This window comes from Abramis brama, assembly GCF_963993115.1.
Source record: "Abramis brama genome assembly, chromosome: 6".
Taxonomy (NCBI): domain Eukaryota; kingdom Metazoa; phylum Chordata; class Actinopteri; order Cypriniformes; family Leuciscidae; genus Abramis; species Abramis brama.
The window spans coordinates 37,400,175-37,418,107 of NC_139968.1; the positions used below are offsets into that span (position 1 = coordinate 37,400,175).

The 17,933-nt window shown below is 35.5% G+C and overlaps 2 protein-coding genes across 3 annotated transcripts; one reads left to right on the forward strand and one right to left on the reverse strand.

The window, feature by feature from the left end:
• Positions 1 to 979: 979 nt before the first annotated feature.
• On the forward strand, positions 980 to 7,458 carry LOC311084868 (uncharacterized protein). 2 transcript variants are annotated; one of them, XM_084117164.1, is made up of 4 exons: positions 980 to 1,557; positions 4,790 to 5,182; positions 5,504 to 5,569; positions 5,752 to 7,458. In XM_084117164.1, the coding sequence occupies exons 1-4, from the start codon at positions 1,470 to 1,472 to the stop codon at positions 5,895 to 5,897; spliced, it is 693 nt and encodes a 230-aa protein (XP_083973290.1). In that variant the 5' UTR covers positions 980 to 1,469; the 3' UTR covers positions 5,898 to 7,458. The 2 variants fall into 2 exon arrangements, with proteins under 2 accessions (XP_083973290.1, XP_083973289.1); XM_084117163.1 differs by having other exon boundaries at positions 1,359 to 1,557; positions 5,761 to 7,458.
• A 4,739-nt stretch (positions 7,459 to 12,197) lies between these two features.
• On the reverse strand, positions 12,198 to 16,328 carry LOC311084882 (galactose-specific lectin nattectin-like). Its single transcript, XM_084117186.1, has 8 exons — positions 16,051 to 16,328; positions 14,843 to 14,886; positions 14,424 to 14,483; positions 14,231 to 14,298; positions 13,922 to 14,055; positions 12,910 to 13,035; positions 12,619 to 12,730; positions 12,198 to 12,469 (listed from the first exon to the last, which is right to left on the reverse strand). The coding sequence occupies exons 4-8, from the start codon at positions 14,289 to 14,291 to the stop codon at positions 12,375 to 12,377; spliced, it is 528 nt and encodes a 175-aa protein (XP_083973312.1). The 5' UTR covers positions 14,292 to 14,298; positions 14,424 to 14,483; positions 14,843 to 14,886; positions 16,051 to 16,328; the 3' UTR covers positions 12,198 to 12,374.
• Positions 16,329 to 17,933: the final 1,605 nt, after the last annotated feature.

Here is a 17,933-nt window from a genome sequence, read left to right on the forward strand (position 1 = left end):
CTATCGAAGCCCTGAGCCGCATTTTGAAGAACAAAATAGTGAAGTTATATTGTTATTTCGAGATATTAAGTCGATATTTCAACATAATGTCTCATTATTTTGACATAATATGTTATTTCGACATAATAAGGGGGCATTCTAATCTGCATTAAGCCTCATTAAACATTCTTATAATGGTTTTCTATGGGAGGAAAATGCTTAACGTGTAATAAAACGTTGCGTTCATATTCTGGGCTCATCTGATTTTTTGTACATAGCATAGCCTACTTTGTTATGATTTTAGTATCGTAATGATTAATAAATGCACGCACAATTATCCGTGAACTTAATTTGAACAAATGCCTTTCAACTTGTGTGTGCAAAATTCAGAGTCAAATGAATGTGCAGCAATGTGTACAAATAGACAGTCTGTAGGCCTACTATACTGTTGTAGCCATTAAAAAAGCGCATTTAGTTTCATATTTGTTAAAATATTATAATGTTATTATTTTCCATCTATGTTGAATATGAAAAGTGAACAGCACGAGTAAGAGGTGCAATATATTGAGAGGCATGGAGTGGGTCAGACATAATTTTGACCACTTCATTAAACTTTGTTTTGTAGAAAGCCTTTCTTTAAAGTGAATTTCGTTTTGGACAAATTGTATCTTAATTTAAAAAAACAATTTCATCCACCATTTCACAAATGCACATCTTGCTTGTTGCACGCACACATATTATGTCGAAATAACTAGATATTTTGTTGAAATAACATTATTATTAATAATAAGGCTTTTAGAATATTTGAGTGAATGCTGAATGTTGCGCTTGTTCAATTTAATAAAATTAAAACTTTAATTGTGATCACTAAAATAACTGAATATTAAATATTTAGTGGCCAAGTTTAGCTAATTTATTACGTATAGCCTAGCAGCTCCCCCTGTCTATGATCTAGCACCCCCTCAGCACATGTCATGCATTAAAATTTCCCTGGCTCCGCCCGTTTCACTATGCGTTCAACTGCGTCACATTGACTCATTCATTTTCTGCTAAGGAAAAACCCTTTTGCAGGTGTTTAACCCTCATCTTGCCCTCTCGGGTCAAAATGCCCTGAAGTCCTGAAGTTATACTTAATTGTTTTGTTTTGTTTTGTTTTGTTTTGTCCAGAAAGCTTTCAAGCTTTTGTAACTGAAACAACGTAACGTTAGATTTGTCGTAGCCTACTTGAAACCGAAAGCCACTGCTATAGGTTCATCGTTCTTAAGAAACTTAATGACTGGCTTGTTTATGCAAACAAAAATATTCCCCTGATTTTTATCTGGGGAATTTGGGGATTTACATCACGCTGAATAATATGTTTCGCATTCGCAACCAACACGCATACGTTTATAGTCGTTTAGTCATACGTTTTTTTTTTATTATTGTCCGGCTAAGACATAGACATTATTTTTATTTCATCTGGATCAGGCAGAGAGAGATTGAACAGATCAATGGAGCAACACTGGCTATGTAAATCAAACACAACTGATGAAAGAATGGGACGCTGTTTTCTGCTTACTCTGTTTTTTCTCCTTGATGGTAAGACGTTTTTGAATTTATGGTTAGCCTATAACGCATTCTAGTTTCAGTTAACATCATAGTCTAACATCGCATCTTGTTCTATTGGTCGCTGTTTAAATAATTTTGTAGCCTATAGTTTAGGAATATAAGGTGACAATGTTTCTTGTAACAGGTATACATTTTTTAAAACGGCGTTTATTTCGTGTCTCCTGTTCTGGGAAAGTCAATCATGTGACTACAGCTATAGGCTACAAACCACAATACGATCTTTTTATTCTTATTACACATAGGCCTACAAATATCTTATTTCTTAAGCATCATTGGTTGGTAGTTATTTCTCCAACACAGCAAAAACAAACAAACAGAGGCTTGAATAAAAGCCCTATTCGGACGGGACTAGTTTAACATGGAGAGATGGGGTAAAGTAGTTATTCTACCAGAGCTTCTCAATGATTTTAGTCCCATCTCAGTGATCACGGACAATGTCAGTAAAGATTACGGCGACTTTTAGGCTACCTTCAGTAAAAAAAGGTCTGGGAAAATTACCTCAGGTAGCCTAGGTAATTCCTTATAATCCCTTGCATGGTTTAGATTATTTTACAGGATTTAGTCTGTTACGACCATTCATCGCGTGCCGTCTCTCTCTCTCTCACACACACACACACACACACACACACACACACACACACACACACACTCTCTCTTGACGGAACCATAGCCTACTGGAGGACCGAAAAAAAAATTAAACATGCTAGTCTTTGTATCGTGATGTCGAGAAGCAAAAACTCTGTTTGTTTGTAGGTTGTCGCCTAGCCTGGCAAGCCAGACCTACATCAAGATGTTAGGTCTGGAAACTCATAGTCACGGCTCAATCCGAGGGGTGGGATAAACGGCTGTCTTTCAAATTCCCTCTGCACGCAATAGGACAGCGCTTCAACCAACCAGAGCGTTTTCCCAACAGCGGAGCTAACGTTAGTTGATAGATTCAACTTTTGCCATATCTGGCCGGCAAAACGACGAACACATCTTCCTTTTTTTAAGAATGACTTAAGTGCCGTTCTATGCTCTTTTCTCAAAGAAAAACTTAACTCCAAGTCCTCCAGAGTCGCGGCCAAAGCCGATTCGAAAGACCGTTGTTCTCCATCAGCAGCCGCCATTCTAATTGTTTTCAAGTAGCAGCAGCCAGGTAACCGTCGCAACTCTGTCGTGTATGTTAAGCCCGCCCCCGCCAACTCTATACACAACGTGATTGGCCTGACCCAATCTGGGTTTTTGCAGCGAGAAGGTTTATTGAGAGTTGCTAGACCCACCTGGCTGCGAAATACATTTTGCTGCCGCTAGGGTGCGTCTAGATTTCTAGGCTAGTTGTCGCCCACTATACACAAACAAGATGAAACGATCGAATCTTGCGTCCCGACGCTCCTTGTCGTTTACGAATCATGCCAAAATAGTGTAATCTGAACCAGGCATAATGCTGCGTTCCAGGCAGGTTCTTGAGCACGTAAATCACGACTTCTAATCACGACTCACGACTTTGTAGCGTTCCAGGCCAGTCACGCCAAACTACCTGAGCGCAAGGAATTGTGGTAGCTAGATGTAAACAAACCATATTGATACTTTGCAGTCATGTGATATCTGGCGGGCAACAAACGCGGTTAGTGCATCCAATCGCACAACAACTATCTGGCATGTCGTGTACACCTCAAAACACCAACTTTTGTATATTAAAACTAGCAACGTCCTGGCAAGATCCGTGATTAGTTTACTGGTTTTCGTTGCTAGAGAATGACGTTCTTGCCCGCCAGCCAGTACAACTGATGTCTCGTGCAAAGTATCAATTTAGGCCATATGACTATTTATTTTATTTTTTTTCATAAGCATGATAAATGCTGTTAAGTTCAGGTTTATGTCACCTTAACATTTCCATGATGCGGCAATACACTTTCACGACATACTTATTGTTTCAGACACATAACATTGTAATACATTATCGTTTGTGTATTATTATCATTAATATTATATTATTATTAATTTGACTGCAACGTTATATTGTCCTAAAGTGTATTCTCACTGTACAGCCTGGCTATGTGCCGGGCTATGTGACGTCAGAGCTCGTACCTGGGAGTAGGCTACATCGATCTAGTACGAGTTCACGGGTGGGAAGTCACGGGTTTGACTGCCATTCCAGTGCACTTTCACGGGTATAAGGTTGGAAAAACACGGGTTACAGGTTGCCTTAAACGCACCATTATACCCGCTGTTAATGTGGGCTACGGAAATATTCTGTAATTTCCAAAATCAGTTTTTAGAGGCAAGATAGGCCTACTTATTTTAACGTTAGATAAGTGCTATTACCAACATACAATCTGAATGTATTTAATACATAACTGTTTTATACAAATAGGTTAGGCTATATTTGATGATGATATCAGGAAGCAACGAAATACTCACGACGACAGGAGTGACGGTGGTGCGTAAATCGAGTTTCCCCTTCCACTTCTGTTAGTTTCATTAAAATCTCTTATCCCATGCAAATTGATGGCCATTATTATTACAGACGTCCTGTGGTAAAATTACATCACTCCACCTCTCCATGTTAAACTAGTCCCGTCTGAATAGGGCTATAGTGGAGACTTTCAATTCTGTAGTTTTTAATCAAAGCTAATGATTTGTTTTTTGTCCCATAGCCCTTAACCCACCTTCAATCGTAACCTTTTGCATTTAGATATTAATTATTTGTTATGTTTACTTATCTATCTATTTTTTTTTTTATGGGAACGGTTAGCTAGTCGCTACAAAATCTGATTTCTGTCACAGTGTCTGGTTTGTGTTTCCCTGGGTCACCACTAGAGGTCCTCTTTCCCCACGGTGTCATTCACTCTTACTACTGTACATTTCCTATCATCCTGTTCTGTCACTCATAGTATCATTGCACACAGCTGTTTCCCGTCACCTCATTAGTATCTGTGGATATATACCCTGGTTGTTTCAGTGTTTGTCACAGAGTCCAAATTTAATGTCACAAAACTTCTTGTTTCTTGTTTCGTTCTTATTTCTTGTTTCGCTTTTATGGTTTTGACCCTTGACTGGACTGGTTTATGATTTACGGATTACCCTGATTAAATACTGCTATTGGATCTATCCCTGTTGCCTGTGTGTGGTATTTTGACAATTTCAGGATATCTTTAGTCTATGTAGCCTATGTGAAATTTGTACACACACATACATAATTGTTTATTTGTGTCCCCAGGTGTGTTTGGTGATGAAGTGTCCGTGATGGAGGGAAATTCTGTTACTCTAAACACTAATATTATGAAAAAACATCATGACAAGATGCTGTGGTATTTTGAAGACACTCGCATTGCTCTGATCAACGGACATCACAATACGAGCTGTTTATATGATGGAGAAGACGGGAGATTCAGAGACAGACTGGAGGTGGACTATGAGACTGGATCTCTGACCATCACAAACATCAGATCTGAACATGCTGGACGATATGAAGCAGAGCTGATCAGAAGCGAAAGTTCAGGCAAAAGGCAAAGCTTAAACAGAAACCGAAAGTGTGACAGCACAAAAATTACCAAAAAAATCAGCAGCTCTCATGATGACACCATAAAAATATTCAGTGTGATCATCATTGGTGAGTCACTCAATGTTATTTTCCCTTAAGTATTTTTGTTGTTTTTGTTGAAGGAATTAAATATTATTTAATTCAATTATTTTTCTATTTTCTATTATAATAAACATTCAATTTCATTGGCATGCTGTAAATTTAATAAACTGCATTTCTGATCCCTATGCTCATTTAAAAAACTGTCAAACTGTCAAAAAGTCATTTTTGAATTAAATATGCAATACTGTGATCCTGTGATCCATACAATCCTGCATCCATGTGTCTTTGTAACATTGAATCAAAAGATTGTCAAAAACTTCAATTCTTGTGTTCTCTTGTGTTTTCCAGCTTCTCTGACTGATCAAGATGAAACCAATAAAGAACCTCATATGGAGAAGCATGCGGCTGACTTAGGTATGTTTTCCTCTCTACTTCTAGTCTAAATCTACATGTATTACAGTTTATTTAATAAAAACACTGTTCTTATGGGGAACTTCACTTTATCTAATGAATATATATATATTTATAAAATATATCTAATGAATATGTTATAATCACAGTCAGATTCACTCAGACTAATGTCTGTTTCTCTTTAGCTGATCCAGGATCAGGTCTATCTAGATGTGCTGTTGCAGGAATATCTGTTGCTGTTCTGCTGGTGTGTGTAGCTTCAGCTGCTGGTGTGACTTACTATCGCCACAGGAGCTCTGAAAAAGATAAGCATCACCTACAGATACTATAGGAAAACTTTTTGTGCAAAAGTATTACCTGGCTCTCCGGAATACTTGATTCTGATTGGTCAGTCGGGACTTTCCGCTCAGATATTTCTGAGTGAACAACTGAATCTCAAGGGGCCTTCCACAAGTCTGTTAGTGAAGGGTACATGTGATGGTCATGGAAGTAATTTTATTGTTTATCGTCATGCGACCATGAGTCCTGGCGATTCAATTTAAAAGCTATGGTGGGAGAATTCAGTTAAAGCATAAACAAAATAAGTTTGTGATAATAAAAATGTTTAAAATATATGTTTTGCAACTAGGGGACAGTGGGGCACAACCTTACACTTTCTAACTTTCTCAGTTTTGTGTAAATTCACTTGAGGTTCAGAGTATTTTCCCCCCCTCAGTAATTCAACAAATCTAGGACAAATATGTTGTCTTGTTTAAATGGTGTATGTTTTCTTTTCTTTCTTTATTTTTCTTTAGAAATTGGAATTGAAATGTAAAAACAACCATACAACAGCTTGAAGTGTTATATGAATTTTGATGCTATTTTTATTCAATACATTGATATGACAACTAGTAAATACACTACACACACACAAACACAATATGATACTGTACTGACCTAAACTGTAGATCCGGCGTGCCGGCGCACTTTGCTCGATTTTTTTCACATAGCAGCAAAATAGGCTAAACTTAAAATACTCCGTCATTTATGGTCATACAGACTTAAGAAATATGAAAAAATAAACTGTTAAATGTCTACTTTCTATGTGTCCACTTACAAGTGAAAAAAAAAAAGTGTTTTTGTAAGATAAAGAAAATAAACAGGGTGTGCTTTCTGCCTGTCCGGCTTGGAGCACTTTTTTTTGAGCACATCTTTAAACTTAAACAAAACTCAGCGAGTACTATTCACCCAGGCATGAGCAATATATCTTTATAAACAAGTGTGTACTTTTAAATTATCTAATTCAAAACTAAATCAATTATTCTCTGTTTATGTAATCTGTACAAAAAGAGAGAGATGCCAGTCGTTCACATCTCAGCTCATTATTTTTAATGTGATCCCGCCCACGGAGAACGCGCGCTATTCAAACGCAAATGATCTCAGGCAGCTCATTCAAACTGTGAACGCCCACATATCAGCTCGAGAAAACACATCAAGTTTAATCAGATCATCGTACTTGTTTACACCCTCTTGCAGCGCTGTGAGGAATAATACTATCGTAATAATAATGGAAAATGTACCTCAGAAGTGCTGGTATTTCGAGGAGCAACGAATACACTGTAGTAAGTTCTTTCATTCACAAGTGAATCGCGTTTCTGTGTGTGAATGAATGATCCGCTTTTAGCAAACTATATTGCTATACTGAGATGAGTAAAAATCGACTGAAATATGTTGAAATAAAATGTATTTGTATAAGCAACGTATTAAACTGCAAATTAACATTTATATTCCTTATAATAAAAACTTTGAAATATGTATGAAAAAATGTATACTTTAGTTTTTACAAAGAAAGATTGCACTTGAATTGTTGTTGTAATTGTAACCTTTTTAATAAAAATATATATTTACAAGTGTTATGGAAAAATTTCTCTTTTCTTTGTTTTATATATCACTGATTTAACAAAATGAATGCCATTCATTCACTTGGCTGTATTTTGAGTTTCTTTTTATGATGTTGATACAGCTGGAAGGGTGTGTGTGAGGCTTCAGAGGTGGGAAGATTCCCGGGCTGGGGAGGGGTTAGTGGAGCCACAGGGGTTTCTTCTGTTTGGGGGGCTGTAAGAGATAGCTCTGAGGAGAAACATTATAAAACTGCGAGCAAAACACCTCTGAAATGTCTCACTCCACCTGCAGCTGGACTGTGGGTGGACGGGGAACTATTCTTGCAAGAATAAATATATTTTAATGACAATATGAATGCTTATTTATAAGCAACTGAAAAAAGCACGAATGTCAGGGCATGTCAGAACATCTCAAGGACCCCAAAAACACCTTAGACCCCAGAGGGTTAACATTATTACCATTGGACTGAATATACTGTATAACATATTTAAGTTTCTAAAAAAAACATTTTGTGAAATTTAGCTTCATGTTTAAATGACCCTTAACTTCATTCCTCTGTTCTGTTCCAATTTTTCAGTCACTGGGTGATTGTGTGTATGTGTTTTGTTTAGGGTTAGTTATGGGTTTGTGATTTAGTTCATAAAACTTGTGCACAATAAATATTTGGTTCAGATTCTCTGCTTGAGGCAAAGTCAATTAGTTCACTTCAAAATTTAAATTCTCTCCATCATTTTTTAAAATTGTTTATACTTATTTATTTTTGTTTACAATCAAAATCGAAATGCCCCAGAGTTAGCTAGAAAGCTCATTTTCATCTGTAGTCCCTTGGCAGGTCAACACAGCATCATAGTACAAAAAGAATACATGAAAACAAATTAAGAAAATAAATAAGTACAGTACAAAACCAGCTCTCTCTGAGTTCAGTAGGGAGGCAGTTCCAATAAGTTGAGGCCCGTACTGAGAAGGCTGTTTGGCTAAACTTACTGCTGTTCTTCTGTTGTATAAATAAATAAAGTTTGCTTATAAAGGGTTTCTATTGGTTTTAGAGTTGTCACATTTGCTTGGGACCAGCTTGTAAAACTATATGATATGTGGGAAAAAAACATGGCATGCATAAAGAGTTTGGCTGCCTCTGTTGTTAAATATGGCCTGATGTGTCTGAAGTTAGCCAAATTATTTCTAATGGTTTCAGCCACCTTTTTAACATGCTATTTAAAAGTTAAATTAGAGTCTAAAATAATCATGAGGAAACAACCATGAGTTTTTCTCCTTCAATAAAAACATCAGCCTGCTGTACACTTGTGGACCTCTTAGAAAAGAACATACAGACTGTTTTGTTAATGTTAAGATGCAGATGTGACATTTTTAGCCATTCAGAAACATGCACCAGTGCTTCAATTTAGTTGCAGCCTGTTGTTTGTTCTTGGTATTGTCAGGTGAAACATGCAATTGATTTTGTTATTATTAATGCCTCGTATAAACAGGCTTATGTTTTTATAAGAAACCTTTATGTAAGAGAAGAACACTGTAAAGAGGTTTTTATAAGAAACCTTTATATATGGAAAACACTGTAGAGGTTTTTATAAGAAACCTTTATGTAAGAGTAAAACACTGTAAAGAGGTTTTTATAAGAAATCTCATAATGTATTTGGTTTATTAAAAATGGCACTGTAAGCTATTTGTAGAAAAATAATTTATTAAGGTAATACAATAATGAAATAACTGAAATGTATCCTGTGTTTTAAGCATTTATTAAATGAAGAAATAGTATAGATAGAAATACTACTATGCATTAATTTGCTTATAATCCAGGGAACAAAAATGCAAATGTATTTTTTGCCAAATGATGAAGCATGTGTGCAGCTGCAGCATCCTTATAACCTGCCTGTCAGAAAGCCAGTCCTGGGAACAGTGTTTATTGTTTACCGCATGTTCCGTTATTAGTGACGCACACCGGTAGAAGATGACAGTAAATCATGTTTATGCTGTTGGGTTTGTTCTGTGTAGATGCGTTCATGCAATATGTAAGTTCATATATATATATATATATATATATATATATATATATATATATATATATATATATATCTTTACCTTATTAGTATGTATCGAGTATGCGATTGGTAATTTCCTATGTTTACATTGCTTGGATTTACAAACTCCATTGCTTGGAGTCATCACCAGACAAGATATCAGAGGTGGACGAAGTACACAACTTCCTTACTTGAGTGGAAGTATAGATACTACTGGTCAAATATTACTCTGTTACAAGTAAAAGTTGTAAAGACCTATTTTTACTTAAGTAAAAGTACAGAAAAGTACTTAAGTATCAAAAGTAAAAAGTAAATGTCAGTGCATTGTTTTATTATTGTTTGTATGTAATACTTAAAGTACTGTATGCCTCTGAATCTATGCCTGCATACCTACCCTCATATCAAAATCAAATTTATTTCTAGAACACAGTTCCAGTAGTGGGATTGAATTTGAGATTGAATAAGTGCACTGAATAACGTCCACAATTGTAGAACTTTCCAGCAGGTATATCTAATGTTTATATACATGTATATATGAATATATATTACAAGAGATGGATGTTATTATTATGTTCTGAATTATTTGAGAAAATGATTGTGTACATTCCAAATGCAAGCATATTTATGTTATATTTCATGTTATAATCTTACTAGGTTACAGGTTTGTTGTATTATCATTCCTGGTCACCAGAAAGTCTGTGTATGCTTAATAAGTAAGTGCGCAGGCGCCTTTAGTTTAGGTTTCATTTTCATTTTAGTTGATGGTCAGGACTGGTACGCCTTGCCGGTGAGTGACTGTAAACTAACATTTCTAGTAATTTGGGTTGATATTTAATAACATTTGAGTGTGTAGTTTTTTAGTTAATTCTGGTATTTGTGTTTGTGTTTTCATTGCAGGTTTACAACCTAACCTAACTAACGTCACTGACAGGCTAGCGTAGCAATAGCATTCAAGCTAGCTAGTGTGCGAGAGAGTATTGTGTATGTGTGCGCAATAAAAGCTCATAAAGTGACCCGAGTTGTATCCGCCGTACTTGTCCTGAAAACCCTTCCAGTGGGGAGTTTATTGAGCTATAAAAGGTAGCTTAGTGAAGAACTGGACAACAATGGTTTCGGACACCCAAATGGCTGTTCCCTCAAATATTGCCTATTTAAAGTTTTTTGGCTTCTAGTATGAATATGTTAGCCTTACTGTTATCTATAAGCTAGTGTGCTCCAAAAAAGTGACAAAATTCGCATTTAGAAAACCAAACCCAACGTTGAAAATGAAAATCGGGTTTATGTCAGAATCCAATGTCAGATTGATGTTGATCTCCAATGTTGGACAGACGTTGTATTGTAGTTGAAAATGAAAATCGGGTTGATGTCAGAAACCAACATCAGTCGGGTTCTGACGTCAACCCGACTTTTATTTTCAATCAATATCCAACGTCGGGTTCTGATGTCAGTCAGATGCAGGGTTGTGATGTCAACCCGACTTTCATTTCCAACCAAAATGCAACCAGAATCATCCCCTGACTGATGTTACTTTCTACTCAAGGACCTTGACAGAATTGTAGTGGAGTAAAAAGTACGATATTTGTTTTTCAAATGTAGTGAAGTTAAAGTAAAAAGTTTCCAGAAAAAAATAATACTCAAGTACAGCTACTCAAAAAGTGTACTTAAGTACAGTACTCAAGTAAATGTACTTTGTTACTGTCCACCTCTGCAAGATATTGTGTTTTGCTTTACATAAGTGTATTTATGCTGTGTAATATTTTCGTTAACTTCCTTGTGATTATTGTAATAACTGCCAGTTATTAAACGTTTGAGCAGACTGGAGCTAAATTATTTCTTTTAATAGGCTAATTGCTAGCGCAAGCTAAGTGCACTCATCCCATACACCGCTCTCCGAGAAGAGCATCAGTATCACAGATCAGCCGGAGATAGTACTGTCATCTATTCAGAACACAGAATTTAACTGCAAAGGCAAAACCCCATCTTACACATCTCTTTCCATGACGGTGAGAACCACATTTTTACATTAAGCAGTAAATGAACCAAGAACACTTGAACTAACTTAAGCATATAACACAATTTTACCAACACAAAACCCAACCATCTTGCTTTAACGCATCAACTCCCAACAAACAATTACCCATAATGCATCCAGCTGCTAGCACTGACTGCCAGGTCATTACAATATTGACATTTAAGTGGAATATATTTATTGCATTATGGTTGCTGATTTTCTGAGTGTTATTAGTGCAATGGGACATACATAGACAAAAATACTATTGTAAGTTATTTCTTTATGTAGATCACATACAATCACAGATGCATATCAATATTGTAAATAAGGGCCTCATTAAAGAATCTCTTCTACACTCATGATTCTCAAATCTGATCCATATTTGGCGTGCCTCAACCAGCTGAACTTTGCTACACCGCCCCTGATGATGATGATGCCTAGTTTAATGCCATTCAACCATATCCTCAGACCTTGCCACACAATATATTTATATTTACATACCAACGCCATCTCACGACCAATTCGTACGAATGATAAAAGTTGGCTAATTCGTACAACCTCACTCGTACGATTTTTCTAAACCCACGTGATGGGTAGGTTTAGAGTGGGGTCGGGGTAGGTCATTCGTATGAATTCATACAAATTGAGCAATTCGTAACGTACGATTTTGCAAAAAAAAAAAAAAAAAAAGCGCAGCACTAATTCGTACGAGTGAGGTCGTATGAATAAGCCACCTCGTAGAATTTGTACGTTTCCCCGTGAGATCAGGCTCTTACGTACATGAACTTGAATGTCCACAATGCACAATTTGCTTTTTCAATGCTTTTATTAATTTGAGGGGTGTTTCAGAGAAGATTGGAGAGATGTTGTAAATGTAGTTTAATCAAGTAACTGGAGCAGCATAAGGGTCTCGCAGGTTCTTAACACAGATAGAGGATAATGAGATTGAACAGGGCGCATCGTTCCAGCAACGGTCAGCTGTAAGGTGGAATAATGAAATCAGTTATTCTGATGATTACAGAGTTGTTAGAATCAAAATAAAATAGATTTTTATAAATAGTTACTGTGATGTGAAATTGGATTTTAAATTATAACTTAAAGTATTAAGAAAAAGACTGCATTCTTACAACTAAAGTTGATCTCCAAACAGTTCTCGGGAACACCAGCATTGTCAGGTTGTCCAGCGCACCAGTTGGTATACGAAAACAGAGATCCATCACTCCACAACCAGTGTCCATCCTAAAGAGTGAAGAGAGTGAATACAAAGTGCACTACTGTTGTCAGACTTCAGGAAGAAGCCAATTAAGTTCAGATTTGAAGTAAAACTATCTTCATTACAAACTTTGCATTTACTGGTTAAAGCAGTAATTATAGTGTAGACAAACAAATGTCTCTTTAGGACACACAATTGAACTTACTTGTGCAGCATCATTAGCACCAATCCAAGAACGTGTGGAAGGAGAAGGCAACAGACTCAGCAGGAAATCATTTTCCAGTTTATTACGCACAGATGCAAGAGTCGCACCAAGACTTTGACAGTTTCTCTAAAGAGACAGATTTTTTTTTATTGTCAATACAAAACCAATTATTTTAGAATAAAGCAAAGTCTGATTTATTTGATAAAACCCTCGTAACAATTTGCACTGACACCAAGTTAATTTTACTGCTACTGTTATCAAGTAAAATCTACTTCATATTGGGCTTAAAATTAGTTTGACATTTAAATTACATTTAATTGAAGTACTTGCGTAAACGTTACTTAATATTTAATTTCACATAGAATTAAGTAACATCTACTTCGACTTTTGCAAATTAAACAAAATTAACTTTTTACTGAGACAATATAATACTGAATTAAACCACACATTTAAAGTGTATGCTTTATTTAGAAACATCTTCATAAATCAAACAATAGATATTGAATCTACATTGAATCAACTGAACACCTCAATACTTGGTACACAATCCACAATGACGGTAATATTCGATAGATTGTTTGAGTAATTGTGTAGTAGAAAATTAATTCAGATGAGACAAAATGCCAAATTACTAAACCTACCAACAAAAGCTATGATAAAAAGGTGTACCGGTAAATACAGCTGGAAAACAGTGAAGTCAAAACGTATTAATTATTCATGCCACAGTGCATGATGGGAACACCAGTATAAAAGGTGAATAGGTTTTACTTAATTTTATATTGTTGAAATATATTGTTTGATTCACGATATTGATTTACGAATTGACTTTTGTCTTGCCTGAACTAACTTTTCCATGTAGAAATGATATTAGTTTTACTGCAGCATTTACTTCACTAGAGAATAACTTTTATCAGTTTAAGTTAATAACTTGATACAGGTCTTTAGATCTGTCTTTTAGATGTAGTTAAAGACACCTATAAAGTGCGATCAAATCATCTTGTTGTAACATTACCTCTGCTGTGATCCAGTCAGTCGATTGAGAAATGTACTTGTAGCATCGGAGTCCAAATTTTATCATCAACCCAGCGGGGCATCTACCGGCTAAATCCACTGTGCCCAATCTATTAACATTGCTTGTAGAATTCACTGCAAAGAATGTTTAGATTTTTTATGTAGCTGATTTTATGTTTGTGTGATTATGTGCTGAAAATATGTGTACTTTATACACTTGTAAACCCTCATGCAAATATTAGTCAATGGAATAATGTACATTTCCAAAATGTTTTTAGATAGCAGTTTTACAAATAAATGTCTTGGTTACCTTCTGCATCCCCCATGGAGAAGATGATGAAAAGCAGCAGACAACTTTTCAGCATTGCCATGACGAACCTGAAATGAATAAGCAGGAAAAGTGAAATGTCTGCATGCACTCATATGCTGCACACTGCGATTCTCAACGCATTTAAACACAAAGCACAAAAATATTTCAGGAAGAACATTTATTCAGAACTCACTTTGGTTGTTAAATTGTTGCTGTCAGAATCTCAGAGGAAGATTTTGTGAAGCGCCAGAGCCTGTGTAACACCAGAACATTCTCATTTCTATTGCATGAAGATGGGTCATATTTATACACATAATATCAGGCAATAACATCCGGGTGTCCTGGGCAAAGATCAAACTTTATCATTTCTGGCATATTAGTTATAGGTTTATACTAATAATTAAGAGAGTTCAAATGTTAAAATGTATGTGTGTGTCTTGAGTGCAAGGTCTAGTTCTAAACTGAAAAAAAGAAAAAAAAAAAAACACTTGCAAAAAGATTTTTACACTCATTATTTAAGCATGTTACATGCATGGAACTAACAAATTAGATAAAATTAACAAAGTAAATTTAACTTGGCCAGTTAGAGTTTGTGGAGTAATTTCTACTTACTCAAGTATTGCTGAAAGCAACCCACGTGTAGCAGCACAAACAGCCTTCTTCAGGGTTTTTTTATTTTTTTTATTGACATATTTATAGAACATTAACAAAAAGGCATTCGTAGTTTCATATTTTACAAACAAACCTGAGCGTACATACAAATGTTACAACACAATATACATATGATTCCCATCAGCAGGTTAAGTAAATTGAAGCCAAGGTAAAACATAATAATAATAATAACAATAAAAAAAAAAAAAAAAAAAAAAAAAAAAAAATAGAAGAACAAATAAATATTTAAAGTAGGGGAGTAAGACATTATTCATTTTATAAAATCAAAATCTTCCAATAAGGAGTACAAATACATTGCTTTAGGACTTTTCATCCTTCTCACGGTCTCCAAATATACTCTAAATTCCTCCTTAAAAACCAATAATCTTGGAGGGATTTTGAAAAATTTACATTTGTGTATATAAAATTTCAACAGAAGCAACACATTATTAGTTACAAAAGATACCTTTTTATCCTTTATTAATAGTCCAAACTTAACAAATTCCCACGACAATATCAACCTTACAGGTATTCTTTGTTGCATCCATCTCAATGCATCATTCCAAAATTTGTTTACCAAAATGCACTGAAAAAACAAGTGTTCAAACGTTTCTATCTCTACCTTACATATTTGACATAAATTTGAATCCCCAACATTAAATCTCATTCTTAAAAATTCTTTTGTTGGATATATATGATTCAGAATTTTAAAGTGCACCTCTTTACATTTAGGATTAACAGGAAATGAAAGAAAATTGGTCCTAATTTTACACACTTCTTTCTTCTCATAATGACGAAAAATATAATTTCTTAATACCGGTCCTGGGAAACATTGATGTACTAAACAGTCTCTTAAGAATTTGTTAGAACATTTTCTGTCAAGAAAGCTTACATTTTCTATAATAAGTTCTTGTAGTTTAGGTATTATCCTTGAATATTTCAAATGTTCACTTACTAATTTAAGCATCGGTAATGGAATATTCTTGATAATTTTTTCATACATTTTAGAGGAGCAGCTTATATTGTACTTACCACAAAAAGCAATATGGCTCAGTATATTACCAACATTGTCCAATACATGTGTTAGTGACCATATGCCTTTCTGCCACCACTCATCAATAAACAAAGATTTTCTGTTCACAGTTATACATCTGTTGTTCCAGATTAGCCTTCTTCAGGGTGTGCTTTCTAACCAAACAATTTCCTCTTTTATGTGTGCCTATGACACCTGAGTGACATAATACATGCACATACAGATAAAGTCCACTAGGTGGCTACATTGCAAATTGAATCCAAAGACCAAAAAAAAAAAAAAAAAATTATGATGAAAGACAAAAGTAGGCTAGACACAGAAAGCATAAATCACAAAAAAGGACTTAAGTCTATTTCTTCATTCAACCCAGGGTATACTGTGGCCTGTAGCTCACGTGTTTCAATTTATTCTAGAGTATAACGATATTCCCCTCGTTTCAGTGACGAGGGTACCCCGTGGCTTGGTTTTCATACACCAAAAATTCATACACCGTCACCAACTGTGTCATTCAGTTGTTTTGTTCGTTGGGATGTCATTGTAAGGTTTATTTGTATATAATAAGCATATGGCATTAGCAAGATGACGTTTTGTGCGCAGCAATAGAGGTTCCTAATTTCATTTCATTTTGCACAATACAATGAGAATAAAGATGTTCTTTTCTTCATTTTTACTTGCATCAAACTTGTCTTTTCACCTTCTAAATAGAATGTTTAATGTAAATTTTCATTGCACTATTTTTGTGTGTTCCTTACAAAACAACACAATCATGCACATTGTTAAATACACAAATATAAATGAAATGACATATTTTTATTCAAGAATAATTAACAACAATACCCCACGTTAAAAATAAAGCTACAAGTAAAGGCATGACCGATATAAACAGCGAATATGGGACAGCGCAATCGACGCGCTTTGTAATAGAGCCTGGTGACGTGCCAGTGAGGTAACGAAGCTTCATTTCCACAGGTCACGTGACAGACTCATTTCAAGCAATGCTCCGGAAAACTCATAGGGAAAACAGGATTACATCCTCAACTCTGTTACGCGCATGCTCACTCAGCCGAGACACAGAAAGGCTGAGTCCCAATTCGCCTACTTATACTACGACCTAAAAGTATGTACTTTTTTTGTGATGAAAAAGTACATACTTTTGAGTGTGTAGCAAAAAGTATGCACGTTCTGGGACATACTTCGATGACGTCATGCAACGTGAACTTGAACGTGGCCTAGTTACGCACACCGCGACTGTTAACAAAACATTTAATATTTCATTCATTTTTATATATCCAATATAATTTTATTTACTATTCCCATCTTTTTTTCCACAATACATTTACAATGTGTTTACCAAATTGAGGAGTGAAGCAGGGCGTCGTCGTAGATCAACCAAACGCAGGTCGTTTGTGAGGCGGCTCTGACGTTCATGTGCAAATGTGTGTAACGAAAGCTAGAGCTACTTATTTTCTGAGTTAAAATATTTAAAGTTTATAGTGTAACTATTGTTTAACGTATTTTATACTTAATCTTATACTTATGTATAATACTTAAAAATACCCCGATGAAAATGAACCATGCTTTTACTATAGTAAAAGTGTAGTAACCATGTTTCTTTGGTTGGACTGATAAAGTTAACATATGTACAGCCACAGTATTACTACAAATAAGTCAGACAGAAACATCAAAAGCAATACATAAAAAAAGACACTTGCATGACACTGTACTAGAGCCTTTTTTTTTATTGTTTTGTAGCCTGCAATGAGGCGCTCGGTATCTTCATCGGACCCTACAAGACCCATTAATATTACGAGACAATAAAATATAACTTTAATTAGGGTTAAACATTTGAATTCTTACACTTAAAAACTGAGGGCGCATCTCCGTTGCTGCATCCGACTGCCAGGTTCGTCCACCACCATCACCGCAAAGCTCCTCCCTCCCGCACGCAATGGGTTGTGGGCAATATTAGCCGTTAGAGTGTGCATTGATCTGCACTTCGAATTCTAACCGGAAATAGTA